Here is a 27,980-nt window from a genome sequence, read left to right as displayed (position 1 = left end):
GAAGAAAGGAAACGTCATATTTCCAATACAAAGTAACTGATAAAATTGATAAACATTGAGTCAAATCTGAATAATATATGATATATCATGTGAGCTTTGTAGGAAAAAGGCTGGTTATCAAAGGAAATAAGCTTAGAAACGAAGAGGCAAATTTTTTTTCGAAACAGCGCTTAAAATCGATGTTCGGGCAGAGAGAGCGAGAGAGAGAGCGAGAGAGAGAGAGAGAGAGAGAGAGAGAGAGAGAGAGAGAGAGAGGGAGAGCTCTTGGTCGACAATGCAGGTTGCGCAAAGGGTCGAGTTACCTGTACGGACTTATACGTACACACACAGCGCGTCGCTTGGCGCGCAAACTCACTCCGAGCCTGCATACCCCCATCGATACATGCACAGTCTCGCGAAAGGAAGACGGCGAGGGGAGGGAGCGCGCCGCCGCCGCCGCCGCCGCTGGCTCCTTCTCTCTCGCTTTCGCTCGTTGCTGCTGGCAGTGCGGCTTTAGGGGGCGGCGAGGGCGGCTGGCTTTCTCTCTCGTTTCGACGCGAGGAGAAAGAGCGAGGCTCGAGCACCCTTGGCGACAGCCGCCGCCGGCTCGCGCTTGCTGCAACTTGCGAACCTCCGCTCCCCGCTCGACACTGCAGTGCGCGCACCTACACCCGTGCGCCTTGCACGCGGACTTTCGACTCGCGGATTCGCCGAATGAGAACGGCTCGCGCGCCGAGCGAGTCCTCCCTCGAGCGAGCCAGGCAGAAGGAAAGGAGCGACATGAAGGCCTCCAGCAGCAGGTACGTGCCCCTCGACGTAGCTTCGACGCGCTTCCTCGCGAATCTATACGGCTCAGCTGCTCCTCTCTCTCTCTCTCTCTCGCTCGCTCGCTCTCTGGCTCCCTCTCCTTGCACTGTTGCCACGCGAATCGTGGTAGTAGTGGACGTAGTATTACCATGCGTATCCTGTACTCTTGCTCTTGCTAGCACGCCTCATCTCCTACGTGCCCTACATCCTTTTCCCATACCCGTGCACTTGATCTGTTAACGTGGCGTACGTGCTATTATACTCTCCTCGCGCATTCTTCGCCTTATATTTATGGCTTCTGGCGAAAATACGCTTCCAGTCCGTAAAGTGCGTTTATCGTTGGGGGAACAAGTTTTAAAAGGTCGAACTGCCGTGTTAGCGTGCAGAAGGACTGTAGTCATTCAAAAGCCGAGGTAGAACTGCGTAACGACTTTTGCCGAATTTTGTTTCACTTTTAGTGGCGTCGCAAGCACCGACAATCAGCTGTTTGTAAAGTCAAAAGAGTATTAATGATGTTGGAGCTAAAAAAGTGATGCTGTCAACTGTTTTGCGGGCGTTGTGCATCATTACTATCGCGTCATACTTGTTTCAATGCGATTGGGAGTGCGATGCTTTTTTAAGCGCAGTTGTCATTTTTTATCAATAATTTTCTAAGATATCTCACGCTCCAACACTTTATCCGCGTATTAACTATTGATCGATGGAGTAACAAAATACCAATTCCTTCTTTATCAAGTCATTTTCCTATGTATAAAAAAGCGATAGCCCATCGAGTCAAGTCAGTTTATACGTGATCTGAATGGCTGAACGGTAGTCACGCGGGTTACTATCCTGTGACAGCGTCTATGCGTATGTGCGCGTGTTGGGCATCTAATAATATTAGCATTAGTGCTAATAAATAACTCGAGTCGTTTTGCAGCCATTTATTGTCGAATAATTATTTACGAATTAATATCGACGAATCTCGAGCATTTCAAATCAGAATGATTTTATGCATGTAGTGTGTTTCAGAATTTTTAACTTACATTTCAACGATTTCGATTTGATTCAATCGTCAAGCTGCATATTAATCATATAAACAAAAAATGAGTGTGCAGAACGTACTTGACGAAACTAATGTAAAAAATGATCGATAATCCCTAGTTTCCAATTTCTGATTCATTAAGTAAGTTAAACCAACAGACCTCGCAAAGCAGCTACGAGGCTGATAAATTGGCAAGTAATTGAAATCTGTGCGTGTTTAATTAGCACTAAAAGAGCAAAAAAGTACATTAATGTCACAGGGTTTTGATAGATTAAACTGCACACGAGGGTAGATACTCGACAAACCATGTAATAGAAATTTGGTCAGACTAGGCAGTAAATGGCTAGCGATATTAATATACCACACCTAATGCGTATAACCACTGTTGATAGCCAATTACTGTCAACACTCAAGATAGCAGACTCCACGGCGTAAAATGTAATACGCGATGATCTTACGGACCAATACGTTATTTTGCGCGCAATTTTATGGGATCACGATAACACAATCTGAAAATGCGAAAATAAAAAAAACAGCTCCGCAGTACAGCAAATATATTCGTAAACAAAGAACAAACGCTTGTACTTTTAACGTTTTATATGAAAAATCATCGTTTTTGGAAACATCATCGATGACTGGATGAGCTTCTTTCGTGCACGCCTATTTTTTTTTCAGATATTTCAGTTTTGAAGTTTTGAAGAAGCAGCAAGATTCATTGCAACGAAGCGCAATATATATCTATACTATATATATCTATACTATTATTCGTTTTCATCAGTTACCTGACTCGTTTTACTGACTATAATTATTCAGATAAATTTTAATTTAAGAATAATTTTACGATTTATATTTTCAAATTGGGATTGATAAAAAAACTTGAAATAGAAAAGAAAGTATTAATACCGTTATTGCAGAATATTTGTTTTGTAATAATGAAGCTATAGCTTCTCGATGTATCTTTTCCATTGAAAAAAATCTGAATCAACAGGGATTTTGTTGAACGTTATTATTTTTATCTTGAGAAAACAAACATTGCCTCAATTAACGGTCAGTTTCCATTATCCACCAAAAACTGCACATTATTAAAACTCAACACGTAGATCGTTAGTAACCGGTTAATTACATATGTAATCAAACTCTTCTCCCTGTGATTGTTCTAACCGAATATGCTGAGTATGTGGAATATCAACTTAGCCAACAGTAGGTCCCCATTATTTACAAAAACATAATTCACGTAATATATAGCGTTGAGCTATGAAGGGCAAGTGAAATATGTCGTAAATTAAGACATTCGCAATAGAAAAATTAAATAATGCAATTTCAAAAAGCAAATCAATCTATCAGACGTCAAGTGCAGAATTACAGAATAAATTGTTCAGTTATAAAATTGTTCCGTGAATAATTTAATTTACCTTCAATATAGTACTCATTCCGAGTAAATAATGCGATAATGAAACAATTTGCGAAATTGCCCTTACTCGCTCCGTTAATTTACAATTACTACTTTTACGTCCTTCATTGCGTGAAAAAATATTCTGTCCGCGTATAACCTGCGTTAATTAGTGAGCACCGACAGAGAGAGGCATTTTAATATGCTACGCTTGCAGATGCATCAATATTATTACGCCCGCGTAGGAACGCATGACAATATTTCCACAACGCTACATCTTTGATTTCAATTATCCGGGATGTTGTGCGCAGGCATGACCGTTTTACGGAAATGTTGGCTTATTATTGAACTTGGGACAAAATCGATTGTAAACATTATTTCGTCCTGTTTGCTACGTGTCCTTCTCGTAAAAAAAAAACTGCGAGTCCAATCAACCGCCGACGTTATAAAAGTAACGAATTTCGACGCTCTTTTTCAATTTTATCGAGTTTCAATATCCCTATAGTGATTATTGAAGTTTAACGTGTTCCAAATTGCAAACGTCCAGTTGCAAACGTCTTAATTGTATTTGTGTGTTTTTACGTGCGAACGTTCTGTTCGTTTTTGCGGTGAGGAAATCGATGGGCAGATGACGGCCGAGTATACGTTGCGGTTTTTATACGTGCTTTATTTAAGCTTAGCGCGCTATCTCGCGTTACGGAGCCTCGAGCAGACATTGAAATTTACGAGGGTACTATGAGTAAAGCTGAAATAGCTGTGTCAATTTAACGCAATTCTCTCGCGTATTTATTAATTTTTTTTGTATGGGGGGAGGGGATTTTGCGGCTAACGCTCGTCTGTCGTGTAATCGAATGAACTTTTTATTCGTATGGAAAAAATACGGAACCGCAATTTCGCTCCCGCTGATGTATTCCATATTCATCGAGTACACGAAATGCCTCGAAATGCCTGTTTGCCGTGTCGTCAAGATACAGTATATGCTTATCAATATTTTTACGTTGAATTAAAATACAAAACTAATGGTTGCCTTACATGCGCGTGAACTTTCTTTCCAGTTCACAAGATCTTTCTAAAAATAGGCGCAATTTTTATTTTACGATTTTGCAATATTACCATAATCGTGAATAATATATGAAATATTCATGATATATCAAGGCAAAAATGATTGAATTTGAATTGACTGCGAGATTGAAATTGCATATTACTTCATCAAAGCTGAATTTAAAAGTTGCAATCTAATTTTGAATTCAATCCCCTTCCGCAGTAAAGAGGGCCAACAACACGAGTAAATTAGCGAGATACAGGAGTAGAAATTTCTCGACGAAGAATGATGCAGTAAGGGTACCGGATCATTTGCATACTCGGAAGATAAAAAATACGGTGGCTCATGGGCAAAAATTGGTTAATTTCCGATCGACCCGAACGAATCTTCCGATCGCGCCACTCGACATAACGACTCCAATTATGTGCAGCGACGTTCTTTCGCTCTCGACTCTCGACCTCGTGGCCCAGCACGCCGAGCGATAAAAAATTGTCTGGGCAAATAAATTGTTATCGATGCATTCGAGAGAAAGAGAGAGAGAGAGAGAGAGAGAGAATCGAAAGCAAGTCCAGTTATTCTGATTGTTGTTATTTATTTCTGACGTGTACGTGCCATCGTCGTTGCGTTATTGATTCTCATTGCTTTTTGCATAAGTAAATGAGGAGTGTGTTGTCGACATTTTGATTGTATTATCTTAAATTCGCTGAATTCGATACGTCAGACTAATCGCCTCGCGATGCCCCTTTCGCCGCGTTATCTTCCGATACTCTTCGTCGACGCACGTGGTTTCGGCGAGTCGGGACGGCGTTCGTTTCGTCGCAGAAAAAAAGAAGATCGATCGTTGAAACCGAGAAAAAAAATGCCCGGAGGAATGAACTTTTCCAAGTAAATAGCGGTGCCAAGTCGCTCAATATGCAAAGTAAGTTGACGCGAGGAAAAGTGAGCGAGCGCAACGAGCGGCGCGGCTCGCGCGCCAATAAAACAAGCGTGATCCGATAATCCACGGAGCTCGGCCAGATGAAAAGGCCCTAGAAAGTTCAGGTGTCTTTGTCAGTTGCGGCGCGCGTGCGCACACGTGGATGAGAAAAAAAAAAGCAAAGAAGGGAGCCCTTAAGGGCGCTGCGCTTAATAGACGCGCACAAACACCAATTTCACTGGCACGTGAAGTAGCGACCGATCGATAATTGGCCCGCCGATGCTGTGCACGTACTCGTACCTCTTTTTTGCTCTCGGCCGGAAGGGAATATTAATGCCGCGATCGACGAGTATTATGAGTGAGCCCTGCTCTGTTTTGATGAATTACTAACGAAAGTGAAAGCGACATCTGCAAACACGTCTGTTCGAGTATTATGAGCCCGAAGCTCTTCTCTATAGGCACTTTCGCTCATGGTAGCGAACGACAATAACTTTGGACATTTGTTTACGATGAGAAAACATGACGTACGAATTTCGAGCTCGAGTACTTGACTCTTCTAATGAGTGCAAGCTTATAGTGTTATTTTAATCGGGAAATACGTAGGTCAATGTACGTAATGGCTTTTGCGCTTAATGAAACGAAACCTAGGGCGTGATCAGTCATGCTTTATCTAGCCTTTTCAAGCTCGTTCACACATGTTCCTAGCTGTTTTGACTCATTATGTCAAGTATGCATTATGGTGATTTCTATAAACAATACATCAGTTCCATGATCTTGAACATTAGCAAAGTTTGCAGGACCTGTTTTTTTCTGCTTATTTGCTTTATGAACTAGATTATTTCTAGTTGTTCTTCGGTGATTTTTTTCTTCTAGCAATTTTAATATGAGACTTCACGTAAAAATAATAGTACCATCGCGTTCTACACCAAAAATAAGTAAAAAATACAAGTTTTGAAAATATTGTTGGATTACCTTGTGATTTGAAAGAAATTAATGTCTAGGATGTTAGCAGTTTAAATAAACCAACGTAGAATATTATTTTTCTTCTTGAATGTATTAAGAATACCAAAAATTATTTCCAAAAAAGTGATATTACATTTTATATGATAGTACTGTTGGATTTCTCGTCGGATGGACGTTAAAAACACCGAAGAAAGAAAAAAATCCACTGGAAAAATTAGCTCTTTGTTTAGCGTTTTTAAATTACACTTGATAATAAATTTAACGGCACTGTCGTATTCTACATAAAAAAGTATAATATCATATTTTTAAAAATAATTATTGACATGCCACAGTGTACTTAACCAATAAAATACACAGTAATATTTTCAAGGCTTGCTATACATATTTTCTCTGTGCTTGTTCACATAAAATGAGATGATTTTTGAAAGAACCTATATTATAACTTAGAAACGAAAAATCATTAAAGACCAATAAATTGCCAATTGCCCTAATACTTGCAAGCATTTCCCGTCACTATATATATATATATATATATAGCTAAATTAAGAAAAGAAAATATTCATAAGCTTTAGCAAATAAATATTCCATTGTGGTCCTCAGGAATGTGTAGTTTTATGGAAATCGTATTATATGCACTCCTCGTGCATTTGGCTTCTTAATCCGGAAAATTACGCCGCACGAAACCTCGTTATCGTAATTTGCGAGGTTTCACAGGGTGTCTTTATCACTGTAATTAACGTCTTGCCCCTCGAAATTTGTAACACGAGATAAGAAGTCTCTTGCCAGTCGTACATAAAGGGAAACTGTATTTATAAGTTGCAGTGATGCTTTACTATTCAAACTAATTTAATCTATGGTTTGCCTGATCAAAAGTAATTTTACCTAGCCGTTCCTTGCGTTTTGCAGCTCTAATGGCATTGAAATGAAACATTCGCCCCTGTCAACACTGATACGCGTAATTTGATACTTTTCAGCTAATTATAAAGTTGAGTTTTGTCGCTGAACAATGAATTTTCAAGTTGACTTTGTTGCAACGTTGCATTATTCTGAATCGCAAAAGCTGCATTGTAGTTTTAGTTTTAGCAAGGGTAAAAATATCCTTTTGTAATACGATAAAATTTGCAAGAAAAACTAGTTTAACTTGTAAAACCGTCGTTTAACAAGGCTGTCATCGAAAGAGTACGCGTATTTGCCCGAAAATCGACGGCTTGGCAAACGAGAAAACTGAATAGACCATCGACTAACCACACTTCGCGCGCAGATTGCAAATTGCAGTTGCAAGCGCGGTTCAAATTGGATTTCGAGCGTTACGCAATGTCGGTGGAAACGAGTGTGGGTCCAACAAAATTTATCTTCTCTTGAGTATCGTTGTCGCACCTCCGAGACGCTAAACAGCGAGGTGTCGCGCTTGGAAAAGCACGCGGACGAAAATCTAACGAGTGCAGACTGAGCCGTGGATTATATTGCGACAGTGAAGAGAGCGCGTGTCCGCGCGCGAGTCAGAACAATGTCAGTACGCACGAGGAGAGCCAGCTATAACAGGATGAAAGTATCGAGTGCAGTGGGCGTGCCAATGGGATTAAGCGCCGTTCGGCCCGGTAAATAACGATGCTACGCCGAGATAAAAGCCCCGCCGACCAGCAATTCCGTACTGAGCTTTTCTCGCTAAACGCCCGCACCGTCGAAACATTCTCTCCGCAAATGACTCGCGAACGAGCGGTGCGCCAAACAACGGCTACCTCAATGAAATATTATGCTCGCCAATCCCCCGTAGGTGAAGATCTAATTGGGCGCGCTTCAGTAAATCCAAGAGTACATGGTACATCTAAAGTTTAATTGATAGACCGATCAAGTAGTAAGTGTGTGCAAGTGCTATAGCGAGAAACGCAAACCGAATATGCACACCGTCGGTTTATAAATGACAAAGCGAGAGAGAGAGAGAAAGAGAAAGAGAGAGAGGCGATCTGAATTATCAATGTTATATACAGAGACGAACGGACTCGACTATATGTATATACAACTCTGTCGAGAGACTGACTTGGCGGAAATTTGAATAATTGTGTCTAACCGGTATCGATATCTCTCTCCTTCTCTATCGCTGCAACGGCTGTGCCTCGGCGCACGCGGACTTGTGCTACTGACGAACTAACTTCAAAGAATTTCTCTGAGCACGAGGCTGCCAATTCCCCAAACTCGCTACGCTATATACGTAGCTCTTGCTGCTCTCTGTGGCCTGAATTCCTGATGATTTCAGGATCGCTTTTAAGCTCTCTGATCAACGACTTTTTCACTTTTATAATTGCAAATTTTATATATCTGCCACGCTCACGCTCTACAAGATTATGAAAATGATGATCGATGGAAATGAGTTATTTGAAAATGCCTTGATTTCTTTGAAAATTTGACTTTCAAAACAATTGTGCGCATTCGTTATCGATTCGATATTTAAATAAACGGCAAGTACTGAATCCGCATTGGTTTCGCTTAACTCCAATGGCAAATTATCCGAAATTATTGCATGTTTTCGCTTCAACGATCAATTGATATGATCGGCCCAGTAAAACTGTATGTTTCCGCGGAAGGAAATGATTATAGCTTTTTTTTCTCGTATATGTTACTTCGTGCTTCTCGTTTTCGTTTTATATTGGCTCGAATTTCTGCTCGTAACAAGACTTTCAATAAACTCTTGATTACTTTATCTCAGATGGCTGAGGCGTCGACGTTGGCCGGCGGATATTTAATCCCCGCTAACGTCAGCCTCTGATTGTGGCTACTACCTACAATGCAAAGCTATTTTTATCCGATTATAACTGACAGCTGTTTGAAGTTTACTTTGAATTTTAATTTAATTACAAACAATTGTTTAAGTAAATGTAGTTACTTCCTTTCCATGACGTGTTGAAAAATAATTTAAGCAACCGCGTCTATTGTATTTTATTCAGTCACTACCAAATTATCTGTTCCTCAATATTCTGTAACAATCTTTTATTGCTAAATTAAAACAAATTTTTTTACATCTAAAAATTCAATTTTTATAACAGTATGACGCATAACTACATATTTCAAATAAAATTTTATTTGTTGGAAGATGTAATTTTAACGTAAGCAAAAGAAATGAGTCGATTAATAAGAACTACAATTCGGAAGTTCACGAATATAGCGATTAAAATCTTACATCATAATTATTGAGCTTGTCGAGTTTCTGGTGAAACATGTAAGATTCGTAAATCAGTTACGATCTATACTTATTTGCATTTCCAGCAGAAATGGATCTTTATTTTGAATTAAAAGTTCACTATTTCGTTGATGAACAAACTGAAATAATATGTTTAAAAGGGTCACCCACGTATACATTGATCGAATAGACGTTTTTCTCAATAATATATGGGTCGATGTAAACTTACTTTTGTTGATTTAATTGAACGGCAAGTACTTAATAAAAGAAAATATTTATTGAAGAGTAGTTTTGACGAAACGTATTCAATCAACACGAAATACCTATTTATATACAGATTGTTTATCAAGCCTGTACTGTCGAAACAATGATAATTTATAATTGTCCAAATGTTTTCAGTGTGGAACGCCCGGAAGCGCTGGAAAGGGGCCGTAACTTTCGCCTGCTCGCCGCTGACGAATTGCCTCAAATCCTGGACTTCCTCGCCACTTACCTGCCCGAGTCTCTCAAAGTAAGTGTATCCTCTTGCGAAAATTCTTTCCTCGCTTTAGCACTTTGCCGGAGCACAGTTGAGCTCCATTAGCTACATAACACAAGGAGCCAGCTATCATTTATTAGCGCGATTGCTTTCTGTAAACCTTGCACTTTACTTGATTAACTGGTCTCTACTCTCTCTTTGTATTTTGATTTAGGCCTTTGATGCCGTAACTTTTAATGCATTACTTATTCGAACAACTGGAGCTCTCAGCCGCTTACTGTGCAGCCAAAAAAACTTTGAAAGCGTTCTGTCTAAATCCGATCGATTGGAAGCACCCGCGCATCAACTCTTATCGAGCAATTAGTTCCGATCAATATTGCACCAAGTTTTCCCGTCCTCTGCATAATTAAGGCGCTCACTTTGGAAATCAATAAATCGTAATAGGTCGATGCACGTGACAACGCGACACGATGCCGCGCTCGTTAGCTTGCTTAGTTTATTCACAGGTTTGCCTCGCTCTTGAACAACTTTCGCGTACGAAACCTGAAACTAGGCCAAATGACTAAATTTAATTTGAATATCACGTCGAAAAATCATGTAGATCGAGACTGCGAGTTGACCTGCCGAGCTCGGCTTTTATTGTGTTCTATGTCTGACTGATCTCTGGAATTACTACTTTTTCCGCCGCACTTTAGCGATAACACTTTCTTCGCTTGAGAACAATTTAAGTTTACGTTAATGCAACAGTACATGTACGTTTATTTGAATATCTCGTTAAATTCATTCACCTACAAAATATCGCTTGATGAATTTCATTCTTAAATTAAAAAAAAAAAACGTAGCGTTCAATCGTGTACGAGACACGAGGAATATGCATATACCATGAGACTAGTTTGTGAGTAAAGCGTGGGCGACGCACTTGTAAATATCGAAAAGACCAATTTCGCAAAACAATCGTATTTTCTCGAACTAACAAGAAATAAATAGTACCAAGAGTTTATTGCTTGCTTCGCTTTCAATTTAATTTCGGACGTGGCAATTAGTCAGTTCGAGCAAACTTTCATAATCATGTAGATGTGAAAAAGCGATATTTAGCGCAAGAACAAACGAACTCGTACTCAATTTAAGCGATTCGGCGTGGACGCTGAAAAGCTAATTAAGTCGTTACCATTCAAGTTGAACTTTACTGCACGCGTTAAAATGCCTCCCACGTTTTAACGTGATTACATCGCACTCGATAGTATGAGCGCAGCTACGAAGAGAGTAAATTTAAAAAATATAATTATAATTGAAATGATGATTATTAACAACTGCAATTTATCGTGACAATTGATCGATGAATCATAGCAACAGAAATACGAACGTTCTAAGTTAGCGATAAACGTCGTATGCTATAGTTAAATCATCAAATCGCAACATTGCAATGAACATTAAATATGCGCTGATTAAAATTTCCGAGCAAAATAGTTAGTTACTTACCTTGGCCGGGATAAGTGCAAACATCTCCTGGTCGTGTTCGGCTTTTCGTGCAGATAATACTGAATGAGTAATGAGGTCGCTTACGACGAAACTACACTCAGATTTTACAGTTAGCATTTGCCCCACGTGACTCGTATCGTAGCAAGACTGGTAGGCTGAAAAACGACGGAGGAGCGCGGATTAGTCATTCTCCGAGGCTGTAATGAACTCGACACTGCTCGGGAGCATCCTGGGCTGTAATAGCCGAGAAACGAGCCGAGGCGCTCCTCCCGCGTAAAAGACCCCATTACAGATCGAACGTCCTCTGCACTAGCACGAAAAACATATGCTCGTTAAATGGCCGTATACAGTGTCGTTTAGTTTTTCATAAGAACGCCCACGACAAAAGAATCTTCCATTTTCACGCATTGCCTATACTCGCCTTGTATATAAGACAAGACGCTGACAAATTATATCTGAAAAACCCAGATGATCAATCGATTTGAAACTTCGCACAGGTACGTATTTATTCATGAACTTGAAGTCCTGGAAGTTTCAGATAAATGACGTGGGACTTTATTTATGATGAAACCGCTTCAATGTGACAACTTTGAAAAAACCGAAAATACATGGGCAACGAAACGTTCAGAATACGCTCGCGTTTCGTCGACACCGAGTTTCTCGCTAATAATTGACTTTTATTTTTTGTTCTGCAGTACTACGAAATTAAAGGTCTGCCACGAAATTCGGCCGGAAGAAAAACTCCTTTTGACTGTCATGCATATTGCATCTCTTGATCGATTGTTGGAAACGTGCCGAGCTTAATAAAATGGAAATGGTTGCGTTCGACCGCGTGCTGCTATAGGACTTTGCGTCGAGTCAAGATTTGAAAGTTCAAGGTCGAATCTTTTTCCTTTCTTTGCATTTTTCTAATTGCGTCGACTCGCTTGCGCGACTAATTGAAATGTTTTTCCCTTGCACGCTCGCGAGCGACGAGGCAGTTTTCATCAGCCAGCAATGCGAAAGGAACGCGCTTAGGAATTTTATTGATCAAATCTCTATACGCCCTTCGTCTATGGTATACGCGCTATTGAAAAGATTTCAATGGTTTATTGAAATTTGAAAAGTTACGCGCTTCGAACGAAGATTAAATTATCCGCGTCGCGTAAATAATTTACTTCGACATAACCATGAAAAAGTTGTTTTGACGCATCGTATAAGACATTTTGCATTATTATGAAATTTTTCCATTACTATTCTAATTGTAAACAGTTATGAATCCATACAGTATGCTCTTCTCACGGCCGTTCTCGTGAAAATTTTCTGAAACATAAATGCAGTATTGTTATTACGGAGGTATACTTAAAATACTTTTTTCCCGCGTGTTCCAATTTAACAGAAAAAGTTACAGAGATGCGTTCAAATAAATATAAGAGTGCAGATATGGATAGCAATCAAGACAAAATTGATTTGCTGCGCGCGTGCACTCGAAAAATCTTGCTGGCAATCCTGAAAAATTGACGTTTCGGAAAAAAAGTAAAGATTCGCGAGCTCTTGTCAAATTATATCGTCGATACTCGGTCGCGAAGTGTTTACGCGCGAAAAACTGCATGAAAAGGCTGCATCGTCGACGCAACGCGCTAAATGCTCAATTTCGCCGGGTACAGAGACGACACGTACAACGCGTGGCGACGAAGGACCCGCAGCTGTGAATCGAGCAAAAAAAAAATACACAACGAAACGTAGAAAAGAAGAAGGAAAAAAAAAGCATTACGGATTTTTGCGAGTGAGAGCGAGAATCGCGCGCGATCTTGAACCGGCGCGCCGTGGGCTCGCAGGGTCAAGGTCACTGACGTAAGTGTGTGCGTGCGGCCCACGCTTTTCTCGCGCATAATGTCCCACGTTAACCAACGTGAAAATATCACATGACTGTACATGTCTCGCAGCTTGCGCGCTCATCGCGATTCAACTGACTGGCGTAACGCTGAATTTCGCAGCGGATTGATCGACGGCGCGCCGCGAAAACCATTGCTACCTTTTCCTTTTCCGGATCCTTCGACGTTGCGCGCCATTTGCTTCACTAAAACTCTCCCTTTTCTTTTTTTATTATTCAACTTGCGCGCGGGAAATTGTTCTTTCTTATACGACGCCGCGTTAAAATTCTTTTTACCGATAGTTCACACGATATAATTTACAGTTGATTTGGCGCACAAATACATAGCGTAGAATGCGAGTTCGCTGAAAAATTGATAAATCAGATGGCAGGGGCGAAAATTGACAGCCGTAACTGCTCTTTAGAGGTCAATTAGACAAATGAAGATCAAATGTTTCTTCTGAAAGGAGTGAAATTGCCGCAATAGAACGAAAAAAAAAAACGATTGCGTCTACACAGTCGTTTCGCATAAATGCACAAAAGACAGAGACGTTGCACACGGAAACTATTATAGTATATCGATCATCTCGGCAATTGGCTGCAAGTAGAAAGCAAATCGTCGAGGCAAAAAACGAGGCTAAATACGGCTATGAATCCGGCGATTCATTCTGCGCCCCCCGAACTACATTGGCGCGTTGAAAAAACGAAACAACGACAGCAGCTGGTGCGCTCGAGCGGACAAAATGAAAAGGCATTTAACGCCACCGCTGGCTGCGCGCGCGACAACTTTCGCTCGGCGTCGAAAGTCGAACGCGTCGATCGTGCAAAGGGCGAGAGAGAGAGAGAGAGAGAGAGAGGCTACAGCATACAAAGTCCAACGACATTTAAGCTTACGATTTAACCTTCGCGCTGACCTTGACCGCTGCCACGTCTTTGTTACTTGCACGTTGGCGAATTTATTTTCATTCGGCGCAACCACGACGAAAATCCTCACTGCGACGGCGGCGCCTGGGCTATTAATCCCACCTCGACTCTGCACGCCATTCCATCGATTCCACTCCAACAGGCCAAATTACACCTGATCCAAGCCCTCTACTTATCATTTATCTTTACTTTTTTACTTTTCATCGCGCGGACCTGCGATCGCGTGACTGTTGCGCCATTTTTATCGAGCGTTACGCGCGATTTCGACGTATTCGGCAGGTCGGAGCTTTTACTTTCAGTATACACAATGGCGATCGATGGGCCGACCTTTTATGCATCTGTCGTTCAAACGGCTCGTTCGCGCGCGAGAGAGACATTACGCCGCCTCTACATACGAGCCGGACAATTTTTACATTCATAAGATGCGTTTTTCTAGATCGAACGGCGCGGCATTAATAAAGCGATGCGCGCGACTCCGCGTATATCCCCGCGCTTTGGGGATTTTTACGAAACTTGCATCTCTCACTCTCGTAAACTTGACACTGGCAAGTTTAACTTGCCGAGCAACCGTTGGCCGATTTTCTTGCCTCCTTCTAATCCCCGCCTAAATTGCTCGTCTCTAGTTCAGCTCGGCGATAAAGGACTCGGTTAGAAAATTACACGGACGGAAAGAGCGCGAAAGCGCTGATTAACGCAATTACCGAGTCAGGTTCTCTCGCTGGTTTTCGAGCGTTATCTCGCTCGCTGGCGAAGAAGAAGAAACGGCAGGCGAGCAAAGCTCGCTCCGGCTGCTACTCAATCCCCAACGCATCGGGCCGGCAAGCGACTAGTTCCGAAAAAAAGAGAGAGCTTGGCGATTCAAGATGTCGACATCGTAGAGTTTTTGGTCTCTCGGCTGTGCATTCGCAGCGGAAATAAGCAATCGCGGGCGGCGCGGTTCTTTTAGTCGCGCGGCTGAGAGGGGGGAGGGGCCAGCGCCTGAAAAGGGGAGGAAGGCTTATTTCATCGTCGCACGCGTGAAAATAAAAATAAAGGAATATAGGTCGTTTAAGCGCCACCCGCATAATCTCAATTCGTATTTGTCTTCTTTTCTTTGCAGTTTCACCAGACCCTCCTGACCTACATCCGCAACAAGGTGTGGGAGTTCCACTTCTACGTAGCCAATGACTGGCCAGATGTTCCTGTGTGCCTCCATTTTCCCGGGATGACGCTCTCGGTGAGTTTTACCTGTCTCTCGCTCTGCGAAATACCAGGTAGATAATCACTCGACCGCCGGCCACTTCAATCTCGAGATCGCGACCGTGCGCCGCATTTTTTCTCTTTTTTACAGCGAGCAAACGCTACACTCGTTTCTACGGATCAATGGCGATTGTTATTGCACTCGTTCGACCAGACACTTTGATTTGTGATGCTAATTTGGGCGTCATATATCAACGTAAGACGGCTTTATTAGGCGACGGTCATGCGTCAGCAAAAGATTTATCGCATTTGTTTATTTTAATTTTCAACTGCAAATTTTCACAATTCTCGGCGAAAATGTCAGTACTTTTGCAAGGGTCAAGGCGTTGCTGTTTTTTAATTTACTGTGTATCAACTGATGTTTGTAATTGGGAGTAGACATGCTATTTTCAAAAAGTAGCCGAAATGAAATGGAAACTAAAGGACACGCGAAATGTTCTCATAAATGTGTTGTGAAATTGCTAGAGGGAGAACTGCAAGTAAATATGCCGACACAGTAAATGAGCTTTTTGATAAGCATCCGAAAAATAAAAAATGTTTAGCTCTTTTTCTCTTTGATTTCTTTCTTATGAATCAAACTGAGAGGAAAAATGAAAAAGAAGAAAGATTGCACGAAGAACAAGAAACTCAACTTTCTAGAAGCAAATGGCGAATTCTCGGGACTGTGGCTTATCATTCGCTCCATTGTTCTTCGTCAAACTGTTCTTTTTCTATCTCTGTGTACCTACTATTCTAATGGTTCCGAGATTATTCGAGTAAGACTAATTATTCCATTCAACGATTCATTCGTATAAAAAGACAGATTTTCCCGTGTTGGAGAGGTAATGTTGAATTGATTTTCGATCAGTTCTTCATCTGCGCATAGTTTACGGAAGCTACGAAAACTTTTGGAAATTCAGCCCTCCAAGGGGGACGCAACGTCAAATAAATAACTTTACATACATCAGAGACGTGGGCTTGCAATTTTCATTAGAAATCCAATTTCATACGATTCCAAAACATTAAATGCTATTGGAAATTGAAAACATGAAAATTAGAGAAAAATCTTAGGTGTCTGAACTAGCAACAAGCGCTAATTGTACAGTAGCGAGGTACCGTAATGTCATTTAACAATCTTGTTTAAGCTCCAGTTTAATGATGCAATTCACCGAGCGTTTCATCAGACAGATATTTCGGTCGCTCCATTACACATTTTATGAAGATGCTATACTATACCATACTTACTTCGAAATAAAGATACGACAGTTTGGCACACTTAGACTCAACCAGATCGTTGTATATTTTTTGTTATAATATGAAACAAAAACTTGCAGAGCTTTTAATACATCGGCTCAAAGTTAGTAAGAAAGAACAATAGAAGAATCTACACCAGTTGTAAAAAAATCCTAAACCAACTTTTCTCATAAAACGATAAAAGTTCTTTGTTCTTTAATAAGCTTTTCAGTAGAATTTATGGTGCGTACTTATTGATTTCGAAAGCTGCTTTTACTTCACTTTCACAATTTGTTATCGCGACGTCTTTGTCGCCGAGAATTCCACTATTTTGACGAAAGAAGTGCGTTTTATAAAGAGTTTCAGTGCGTACCAATTGCATATGAAAAAATGTCGAGCTCGTGGTCACGAATTTGCGAACGACGACAAAAGAAGGTCAAATCAGTGTGAGGAGAGAGGCTACAGCGGTAATAATGGCGAATTGAATAACCGGCGATGGTGAAAAAACGTGATTCGCAGTAGTTCACAAGTTGCGCGCCACGACAAAAGCTCGCTTGGGTACTACGTGTCCCTTGTGAGCGTATACTTATCCGAGATTCACTGCCAGCTCAGCCGCAAATGCGGATTAGAGACAGAACGTGAGTTGGTGTATTCTAACGACAGCAAAATCCTTTTCGGGAGCCATAGAAATGCGAGCGGTGGAATAAAAAGATCCTACTCCAATATCCGTCTCTTGTTCAATAATAAATAAATAAATAAATAAATAAATAAATAAATAAATAAATAAAAGATGCGGAAGCGCCCTCAAAAGAATAACACGCAACTCTGACATTTGAAATCGATTTTAGTATCGGACGCTCAGCTTATCGTCGTGCTGCTAGGACGAGTATAATTTCTATTCCGAGCGAGTTACTTCACGAAAACAGGCTGTCAAAACTAGGGATCGTTCGGTCGAGCGAGCACGTATGTACGTAAATTCGCGGTATCGCGAAGCACACAATGCATCCGGCGGCACCCCTTCACCAGGCAGCGGTAAGTGGAGGGAAAGAGAAGCCCCCCCCCCTGTGCCCCTCAACTATACGTATCTATATATCCCTGAGCTTTTTGGCAATGAGCCAAGGCTCCGCATGCGCGCCCTCGAACGCACTCTCGATTTCTTCCTCCCTCGGACAATTCAGCTTCTCGCTCTCTCCGCCTTTTTTCTTTACTTACAAACACTCTTTCCTCTATTTTTAATCATCCGTTTTTCTTATTGTTATTATTTTGGAGCTTGTCCTTTCTCGTCCCGAAGGAGCCTAGATTTGCTTTCGAGGCTTTTTATTTGTCCTTGGACCTTTACAGATGTTGGACTTAGCGCACACCCTTGCAAATCTTCGGGATTTCCGGCTTGTACCTTTTGCGTTTTTATTGTACGCGTTTTGCCGAAATCTGCGACGCGAATCGACCAAGCTGTCTTTCAATTAACGATCGTGTTTTTCTATCCGGAGCTTATCTTTGAAAGAAAGTGCCGTCATTTTTCCTCCGCCATACCAAATTACAATACAGCGTTATGCCGAATTTCGTCTTCGACGATGATACGCGGTTTGGAAAGGAACTTGTACGCATTTTCTTTAGGCAGTGCCACAACTTGCAATGAAGTTTTTGCTTGGATCGTAAAATTCGGTCAAATACCTTTATGACGTTTCAAACAACGGTACACTTTTTGAATGGCTGCCAATAACTCAAATTTTATCTTGTTCGAATTCATTTATCGACATTTTTGAAACTTACATATTTTACATTTAGTTTCAATGTCATTTCCATTCTTTTAGAAAGTTAATTATTAATAGTATTAAGTTAAAAATTTCACAAGTTTCTATTAAATTACAAAGCTAACGGTATTGAAAAATGGCATTGAGTTATATCACAGCGATTAGAAAAAGAAGGAAGAATAATTGTTTGACGAGGTGTCAGAAAAAATAAAGCATAAAGTACTTTTTTCCTCTTTACTGAACATTCGTTTAAGCTGTCGTTATAGAACAATTGAAAATACCTTTTAGACCGTATCTTTATAGAATTCGCTCATTAGTTTCGTTAATTAACTTAACTATGATAATACCTGCAAAGGCTGAGGGTACTTTCACTGGGGGGAAATCAGCTTTCTCAAATTAATAATTTAATCAAGCATCTTTAAAACTGTACTAGTAGAGCGACTTAGAACGTTCTATTATATTTTTTCTGATTATTTTAATAGTAGAGATGCGAAGATGAGCAATGGTCTTCAAAATAATAACGTCTATCTGGAATAAAAAATACATGTGTCGATGAAAAAAGCAAGCATTGGGACGCAACAGCCCCCTTTAAAAAAATCGATGCAGAACTCAGGCGGACTTTCCGTTGCGCAGTTTTCGACTTGCTCAGCTGCATTCTTACGACGCTCCTCGCTGATGTAGCTCCGGTACTTAAAACTTCGGAACTTTATTAGTAGAAAACTCGGCAACGCAGTCGGTGCTGTCGCTCTAGCACGAGAGCTTGTCACTTGCACGTATACTGTTAAATTCATTCCGGCCAATTCGAGCAGCAACCTTGTCGGCGTTGTTTAACTTGCAAGCAAGGATACGACTGCGCGTTAGAGGATAGACTACGGCGTGCGCTTTTAAATGCTTCAAACACTTTGGCATTGTTTTCGAGCTTTGTCGACAATCCAGCTTTCAACGCGACAACTCGGAGCTTTCATTTTTTTCTTTTTCGAGCGACCTCGACTCGTCTGGCAAAGTGGCGTGCGTTCGCGGTGAAAGATCGTTTCAATAAAAGTCAGCTGTTCAAATGATTGAACGGAATTCCGGCGCCTAAGTGGATATTATGGCAGACGCCAGTGAGGCGCTAATGCCGCAAAACTTATGACTCGTTTCTGGTCTTTCTAATGAAATTTTTCGAGGATTAAATCGGATTTGACGTAATCTGTCGAGCTCCCGGGACAAAAGTAAGCTGTAATCGTGTCGGATGCCGAAGAATGTAAGCGTCCAGGGTCGCGGAATGACGAGAGCACGCGGGAACAATAGCAACGAAGTAAGGAGACAAATGCGCATTGGCGTTCGCGGGCAAAAGGCAAAAGAAGGAGGAGCGCTCGGTGTGCGCGCGCGACCCCCTCCTCCCTGCCCCTGGGGATACGCAAAGCGAGCGAGCGCGTCGGAAGGTCGTCGCGTTCCACCGAGAGACAACATCCGAGGGAGGATATTGCTATTGACTTTCCCGTCTACCGTTATCATAGCACCTACTCGCGTACCAACATATCGACTCGCATTCTCGGTCTTCCGTACGTCTCTGACTCTTTTTGTCCCGCACTGCTGTTAATCTTTGAAACGGATTAGCTTTTTGTCAAGCCCTCACCGTCGCTGTATTTACCGACTCTCCCTTTTGAACTTTGCAGTGTGCAAATCTCTCTCGCTCTCTGTTGACTAGGATTGACCTTCGCGTCAAGTGCAAGTCCGCAAGTCCAATGTTTTCGGTGGTGCCCGAAGTAAACTACTAGCGGCATTGATCAATTTAGCATCTAATGAAATGATGGACCACTACATTTCTAAGTAACGCTCTAATGTATGTTATTGCGAGTTTACAGCTGAACAGCACCGCTAAGACTCCGTCGATCATTCAGAGAATCGATTTACCCGCGGGTACATTTTCATTAGGCAAAATCTCTCTGGCAAAATCTCAATAATGCCTGTGAAAGGGGAAGTTATACGTGAAATTTCCCATTGTATGAATCATGGCAAATATAACCATATGAAGACACATGAAATGTGATTTCGGGTCGAATCTACTGATTTTCAGATGAAACACGAAGATTTTTATGGGCTGCCTGTCCTCGGGGCGAACCCGCGTATAATATTGTATAATATTATTGAGTAGTTTCAAGCCCAGTGGAATATTATAATCAATCTTAACCACGGGTATAAACGAGTTGTCGGCGAAACTTTTCATAAGATTAAAAAGTTTGAGTTTTAAAATTAGACGCTTCAATGCATCGTTCGACCTTCTCCCGCGCGCAGAGTTGACTCTTGACTTGGTGATATGCCAGCTCGCGAATCACGCGTACCCAGAAATTCATCAATCAACTTGATCCTCGTTGACTTTTCAATAGAAAAAGACTTTGATGAAAACATCATGTCGCGTCGTAAATTTGAATGACTTACAAAGCCGATCGGTAAAAAGAAAAAAAGAAAAAAATAAGGAGCTGCAAGCGATTTATTTTCACGCGAGAAGCTTTTCGCGGAAAGCCTTTCTTGAGTAGCGAGGCGCAAGCGTTCGATCTCGGATACATCGCTGTCTTGTCCTTTGCGTCGAGATTCGAAACAACACGCTGCCGCGCTCTCGGGCGCGTTCACGCGTCTTCGCGCGCGCACATGTACAAAAAGGACGCACGAGCTTTCGAACTGCGTCGACGAAGCGACAGAAGCGCACTCGCGCGATACGCGGTGTGGCTTCGAGGCCGCTGGCGCTGGCGTAGACGCGTTCAGGAGACGGATATGCGCGGCGTCATTAACGGGGAGCTGTGTGATCTGTTTGGCAGTGCCACGGTTTGCTGTACGAGAGCGTGGGGGTATTCTGTCCGAACTCGCGGCTCGAGTGCCTGGCGTCGCTGCGCGACGAGGATGTGCTGCTGAACTGGGACAAGCCGCTGTACATAAACTTCGTGCACTCGGACATCGCCGAGGAGCTGATGCGCCAGTACGCGGACCGCGGTAGCGTCGAGCGGGTACTCGGCGACGTCTGGGCTTGCGACGAGCCCGAGAAAACCGAGCAACTGCCCGACGACGAGATGACCGGCGACGTTGACGTTCAGGTCAGTTCTTTTGATGAGAACGACACGTGCGTTACAGTAAGTAGCCTTGTTTTATTTTTCTATTCTCACCCCGCCCCACTCCGTCAACTAACCATCATAAGTGAGCCCCACTCTAAAAACACCTCTCGTAACGATGTTCTCCTCGATTTCTTTTCTTTTTGCTCGCGCTTTTGTTCGCGTGAAATTGGCTTTGACGCGTACAAAGGGATTAGCCGGCGAGAACGCAGGCGTCAGCCGGCAAAGTTGTGCTAACAAAAGCCCTCGAGATTGAATGGAAGGAAAGCGACATGACGCACACAACGGTGATAATGATAATATCGCGCGCAGGTACTGCCATTGAGAGCCGAGCACGCGGAAGGTATCCACGAGCTGTATCCGGCCAACGATATGGAGTGCCACGAGCTGTTTCAACGCCTTATAAAAAGCCTGTCGGCCGCGGGGGTGTTCGCCAACGGCAGCCTCGCTGCGTGGATGGTCCAGTCCTACTACGGCGCCATGTTCTCCATGCAGACCAAGCCCGAGTTCCGGCGAAAGGGCTACGGCACCAAATTGGCCAGGTAATTATCCGCCCAAAAGTCTCGACCTCGTAGCTCCCCCGAGGCCCCGCGCTCGCTGCCGCGCCTTTCGATTTTCACTTTGCTCTTGGCGCCGCCACGTGGCCGGCCAGTCTCCCTGCGAGCGCTTGCTCGTCAGCCTGCAGAGACTAACGGAACACCACGTTTCATTGTCGAAGGTTCTTAACGAAGCGAGTGGCGGAGAATGGTTACAAGCCGTTCGTAGTGATAAGGCCAGAGAACGAGGCGAGCCAGAGCCTGTACAAGAAGCTGGGCTTCAGGAAGCTCTACACAATCGTGCGCATGACCTTCGTACCTTACACGTGGCGAGAGCCACAGCCCGGCACGATACTCCGGGAGAATTTGGCCGACGCCGTCAGGCAGCAGCTCAGCATCGGCGATCAAACTAGCAACGGAGACGACGACGACGACGACGAGGACGAGGACGAAGACGATGACGAGGAGGAGGAAGAGGAGGAGGAGGAGGAGGAGGAGGATGAGGAGGAGGATGACGACGACGACGACGACGACGACGATGACGACGACATGCAGTCGTTTACGAGGCTCGACGAACAACTCGAGCCCATAGTCGAGCGTCCCGAAGAGGAAGCTGGTGCTGGCATCAAGTTCAACAACGACGAGCTTAGTTTGCAGGTAGCTCCTCCGCTCGGCAACGGCAACTAGCTCACCACAGCGACACATGGACTGTGATCCGATAAAGGCTCTCGCTTTCGCTGATCGTTCTTCTGTTCCGACCTCTCCTTGCATTTCCATTGATCGTTCGGTCGAATCTTCAGGACTCACTTGTTGTTGTTGCGGATGCTGTGCGCGTGTGTCAGTTTGAAATTCACAGGTCGCGAGCGAGAGAGCGAGCTTGACTTTCTACGTGTGTGTCTGTGTGTATGTACATACACACACATATATCGTATACTACGTGTGTTTGGTGCGCTAGAATTTTCAACCAAAATGAGAAAACTGCGGTTTTGTAACGAATTTAAATCCTTCAATTTGACGCTCGACATTTTTTTTTATCGCATTCCAAAAATCCCAACGTAACATAAGAAATAACCAAAAAGTTATATATGCCGCGACGGATCTATTCGCTTGTACTCCGCTTGTTCATATCTGTTAGCACACCTTCACGACTTTACTATTCCAAAGGCTTGGGGAAGGTGTCTGTTCGCTCGCTTCCTTCGACATAGTACAATGAATCTAAGACGAAATTGCTCCTCCGGCCGGGCAATTTCTTTCAATTTTGCCATCGCTTACACGACAATTCTCACTGAAATGCTACAAGTACTCGACACCTTAAAACACTCGTTGTACTATGTCCAGCCTCTACTTCTGGGCTGTGTGATAATCTGTTATGCTGGCTAATCGTTTATTGGTGATCTTGCTGAAGCGCGTCACTAAAGTACAAAAGTATTAATTTTCCTTCGGTAATCATGAGAAACCTCGTGTGAATGTTACTTTGCTTCGAATCCAATGATTACAAACAGCTCGAGCGACAGATACGTAACACAGCTGCAGAATGCGATAATCTTCCATAAAATAATGTATTTTGAGCGGTGAAAGGAAACGGCGCGTATAGGTTTATCGTTAAAATATAGAAACGGTGGACAGCGGAAATGGAAAAAAAAAGATATTTTAACATAACGACATAACGAAGTTAATTAGAGAGCGTCGACGAAAAAAAAAAATAATAATAAGAGTTCGCGCGAGGTTTACGAAACTCTGCGAGCAGAGCAACGTTCGGCTAATAGTCGGCCAAACCTTCCTGCGCGCTTTCTCATATCATATTATCTCAGTGTGTTGGGATCTGCGATCGTTTTTGATCTGTTAATAAAAAAATGTCCCACTTAATGGGTATACGAGAGCGCGGGGCCATAGATTTAGACTCTTTATTGAAAAAACTTTATACCGAAAGTGCTGATGATCTCAATCAATGACTCTGTCACGTGTCATTTTCTTCTTTTTTATCAGTATTTCTGTAGTTTTAGAACTTTTTTAATCGGTGATTCTTTTGTTTCGACACACTCTATTCCGTTAAGTTGAAACGTTCTTTGAGAAATTAGGTCTTTCAGCGGAGAGAGTCGAAATAAAAGTTTCTTTCATTTATCAAGTATGACGGTCGATGCTACATAATCAATCTTGTATTTTGAAGGAAGAAAGTACATAAAGCTAAAATTTACGAAACAAATCTCTATCGATTAACAACTCTCCGTTTTTATCTTCCAAGTAGAATGGAAACAACGTAAACATTAGAAGAAAAAAAGTTGAAGACGAGGTATTTCTTCGTCGACGGAACGTCTGACTAGAACCAAGTCAAAATATCCAAATCCAAGTGTCCTAGATAAATTTTCCTAAAGTAATGTTGTTACGTAGCTGAGCGAAGACTTGTGCGACGAAGCAAATCTGTGATTATTATTTCTCTGCATATTTAATGTACGTAGAGGATACATAGAGGGAACAAACCTCGCGCGAACTCGTTAAGCTCATTTTTGTATATGTAATTACAATGATACATTAATACTGCTACGCCGATAGTGTTGATACCAAGATAATGTTGATTCAACGTGAGTTTGTTTGTCGTGGTGTTACAGAGTAATGTAGAAATTATTAGAAAATGGATAGAGAAAATAACTATAAATTAATCTGCTGTATTGTCCGAAAGATTTTTTTTGTAAAATTAGTTTTTTTATAGGTACGATTCGTCGGCGTAGCAGCTATAGCACACAAACTATGTAACGATTAATTAGACTAGAATATTAAAGCGGGTAGCGTTAAAAACGATTACAGCATTCTATTCACGTAAACTTAAGAAAGACATTATCTTAACATACACCGCGCAAAACAAAAATCACTTATTCCATTTTGATAACTCGCACATTCGTTAATCAGTTCGATGAACTAGAGCTTTTTTTTTAAATACGTAAACAAATGAATTTATGAGAATTTAGTAATCGAATATTATACTCGATGGAATTTGCATAAATAGCGTTAAATATAAATTTGGCGTAAGTTATCGAACTGAAATAAGTGAGTTAAAAAGAAGAAAAAAACTAGAAAATAAAAAAAAACTTGACGAAGGCCTCTAGAAAATCTCCCCGACATATTATTTTCAATACTCGAAATTTCTGGATGCCAGCTGTGATAATTCACCAATACCGTTTATTTACGCTATAAAAAAGCAACGTACCAATTTCTAATCTAGATATTCCGAGATAAAGGTTAAAGAGCGTGATACATTGAGAGATTAAAAAAGCAGAACAAGAGTGAGATTAATAAAGAAGCAAATTTTCGTGGAGGCGACTCTAATAATTAATGTAAATAGACGCCTCCGAGTATTTTGTCAATGATTATTATAGACTTTTGATTCGAAATTGCGCCGTCTTAATGAATACACACGCAAGTCCTCTGCGTAAGCTGCATTTTTCGATACCAATTACGACTAAACGTTACCAGAATGTAGTTAAGGATAACAAAAACACATGGAATTGCCTTAAATATTAACCATACATTGACGATGTTTTTTTTAGAACTATTTGACTCCTTAGAAATACGATGTCTCACGGATCTTTTTTCCACTTTATTATCTTTTTTTCACGGACACGACGTAATATTATTGTTTCTTATATTGAGTGAGATGCCATGAATAATTATAGTATTATAGATTTTTTACTTTTAGAAATAGGAATAATGTATTTATGATATAATCATTTACAACAGGTAATCGCATCTAATTTCTTTACAAACAATTTTGTGACTAATTACAATCGAAAATTTTTATTGCTCTTAAAATTATATATAATTATTGTTCTGTTAATTCAAAGTAGAATCAAAATTCTGGTACGTTTGTCAATGATTTAAGGTTCCTGGACTTAACAGAATTGTTTTTAAACATGTATTAGATGTGCTAACCCAAGTGTGTTCTGTCCATCTATATTGATTTGTTTATCATTTTTGATAATTTATAATCATGTATAACAGAAATTGAAAAAATAAAATTTACGAAAACGATGTAAAGATCCCTGCTTAACATACTTTCAGTAATTGTAATACTATTTTTATCGATCAATCCTGATACAATTATTTATTAAAACACTGATCGTACAGAAACTTGTTAAATAGTTACAAATTTCAAATTAAAAATTTATTACCTAAGAATAAACTTGTGCTATTGCTTTACATATTTTTTTGTTAACATAACGACTTTTTAGTCATGAAATATTCAAATTTAGGCAAATTATACAGATTTCTTACCAATTGCTTCCATGGTTTGAAAAAATTTTTCCAATAACTATTACTTATTATTCGCACACAAAGTTATTCAATGTGGACGAAAAAATATGCAGATGCAATAAAAAAATCAAACGTTCATGCATTTGAAAAATGAAAAAATAATTTTCATTCTTGCATTCTTATCAAATAATGTATTACTAAATAAATTAAAAAAATAGAACTAAGTGTTGTTCCATCTGATTTAAAACTATTTTGGAATGTTTATATTACATTTACTTTATTCTATAATTAATCTTTGAATTGAACTTTGTTTTGGCGTGTATGAAAAGATAAATGATATTTTTTTTTAAATTGATTGTTCTAAAATAAATCTTATTACACAACAATTCAATAAAAATATGACAAAATGTTTGAAATAAATTTAACTAAACAATAATGTATTTTTTTCAATCTGCATAAAAATTAACAAAGTTCTACAACTTTTTACTAAGTAACATTTCTGGAACATGAAAAATACTTGTGGTTTCAAAGAAGACTATGAAAAACAACAATGGAATCAGTTTCTTGTTAAAAAAGGTGAGCTAATAATAGTTTGCCAAGTCCAAAGACGCTTAAAAACTTTACTGCTTTTATAAAATTATTGAACTTGTAGGCCTAAATATGACATATTTTGGACATACTTGAATTCACCTTTGCTGAAAATTATGAGAACAATTTTGCGTAGGATATCTACATGTATATTTTTCCTGAAATGAGTCTCTTGCACATTTGCTAATCTTAATAAAATATTAAGAAAACTGCTCTTTACAAAAAAAGAAAACCACCACTTGTTACTCGATTAATGTTTCACAATTAGTAAAAGCACTGCACCAAAGAAGTTTTATGCGATTGCTACTTCAAGTCCAGCAACTGAAATTTAAAAAATTATCGATAATTGTGCCACAGTATTGAATTATACAAGAGAAAGAAATTTTCATTTTCTAATAGATAGTTCTGTTGGACTATCTATGACTAGTTATTAAATAAAAAGGCATCTTGGATTTGTTACAGTTTGATTGCCTTAAGGAATCCAACAAGCCTTTTTGGTCCATTAATACATTGAATGTATCAAATTATTTTCAAGCGATAGTAAGTTGAAGATGTGGAGAAAAGTGTAGATGTATAATGTGATAATAATACTGAAGACAATGATGGCAGTCTTATGTAGTCTGTCATTCTGAATGAATAAATGTACAATGAAAATATGAATGTCATTCGATGGAAATAATTATGATTTTTTAAATGGAATACTCAAGAAAGAATAATAAATTCAATTAAAAAATGGAGTATGTATCATATAAATAATTATTATATTGTTCACCCTCATATTTTGATATATGACCTTATACTGTATGCAAAATCATAATATGGCATCCTTCAATTTAATTTTTATTAAATTAATTTAATACAAAAAAAATATGCAATCCAAATGTATTTTTATTTCCACTTTTTATTTAAGAATTCAGGATTACAATTTTCTTATTAATAACATTGAACACATCTAAATTCTCTAAAGACAGATTATAATTCTCAGATATAGTTATCAAGACGAAAATAATATAATATTTTATTAATGACTGCAAGTAAAACTTTTTAATTACCTGTAATTATTTTTCATTCATGCTTTGTAATTTATCCAGGATTAGAAAAAGTATAACCTATATACTGTCGACATTTCATTCGATCGTATAGTTTGTTTTTGAAAAGCAAATTTATTTTGCCAGGCCCTAGAAAACTTGCGAAAAAATAGCAATAGCATTCAAGGTGACTTTAAATTTCAAAATATCCTTAAAATAACTTAATAATAAAAATTTACCTTTAGCCGTATATTACTATTGATTGT

General features: G+C 40.3%; 1 protein-coding gene across 2 annotated transcripts; it reads left to right on the top strand.

The window, feature by feature from the left end:
• Positions 1–341: 341 nt before the first annotated feature.
• Positions 342–27,416, top strand: LOC131674666 (uncharacterized). Of its 2 annotated transcripts, none has more exons than XM_058953483.1 (6): positions 342–779; positions 9,696–9,807; positions 15,129–15,245; positions 21,030–21,302; positions 21,630–21,859; positions 22,036–27,416. In XM_058953483.1, the coding sequence occupies exons 1-6, from the start codon at positions 694–696 to the stop codon at positions 22,538–22,540; spliced, it is 1,323 nt and encodes a 440-aa protein (XP_058809466.1). In that variant the 5' UTR covers positions 342–693; the 3' UTR covers positions 22,541–27,416. The 2 variants fall into 2 exon arrangements, with proteins under 2 accessions (XP_058809466.1, XP_058809463.1); XM_058953480.1 differs by having other exon boundaries at positions 21,030–21,338.
• The last annotated feature ends 564 nt before the right edge of the window (positions 27,417–27,980 follow it).

Source organism: Phymastichus coffea, unplaced genomic scaffold (genome assembly GCF_024137745.1).
Source record: "Phymastichus coffea isolate CEN01 unplaced genomic scaffold, Cenicafe_Pcof_1.1 PCOF00274, whole genome shotgun sequence".
NCBI lineage: Eukaryota > Metazoa > Arthropoda > Insecta > Hymenoptera > Eulophidae > Phymastichus > Phymastichus coffea.
Note: the sequence above shows the minus strand (reverse complement) of the source record. Positions and strands in the feature narration are given on the sequence as shown.

Bases quoted from the DNA above. Each gene is read 5' to 3' on its own strand.
- LOC131674666 (XM_058953480.1), top strand. From the start codon at position 694: ATGAGAACGGCTCGCGCGCCGAGCGAGTCCTCCCTCGAGCGAGCCAGG. The intron at 9,808-15,128 runs GTAAGTGTATCC...TTTTCTTTGCAG, and splicing joins ACCTGCCCGAGTCTCTCAAA to TTTCACCAGACCCTCCTGAC. The intron at 21,339-21,629 runs GTAAGTAGCCTT...TATCGCGCGCAG, and splicing joins AGAACGACACGTGCGTTACA to GTACTGCCATTGAGAGCCGA.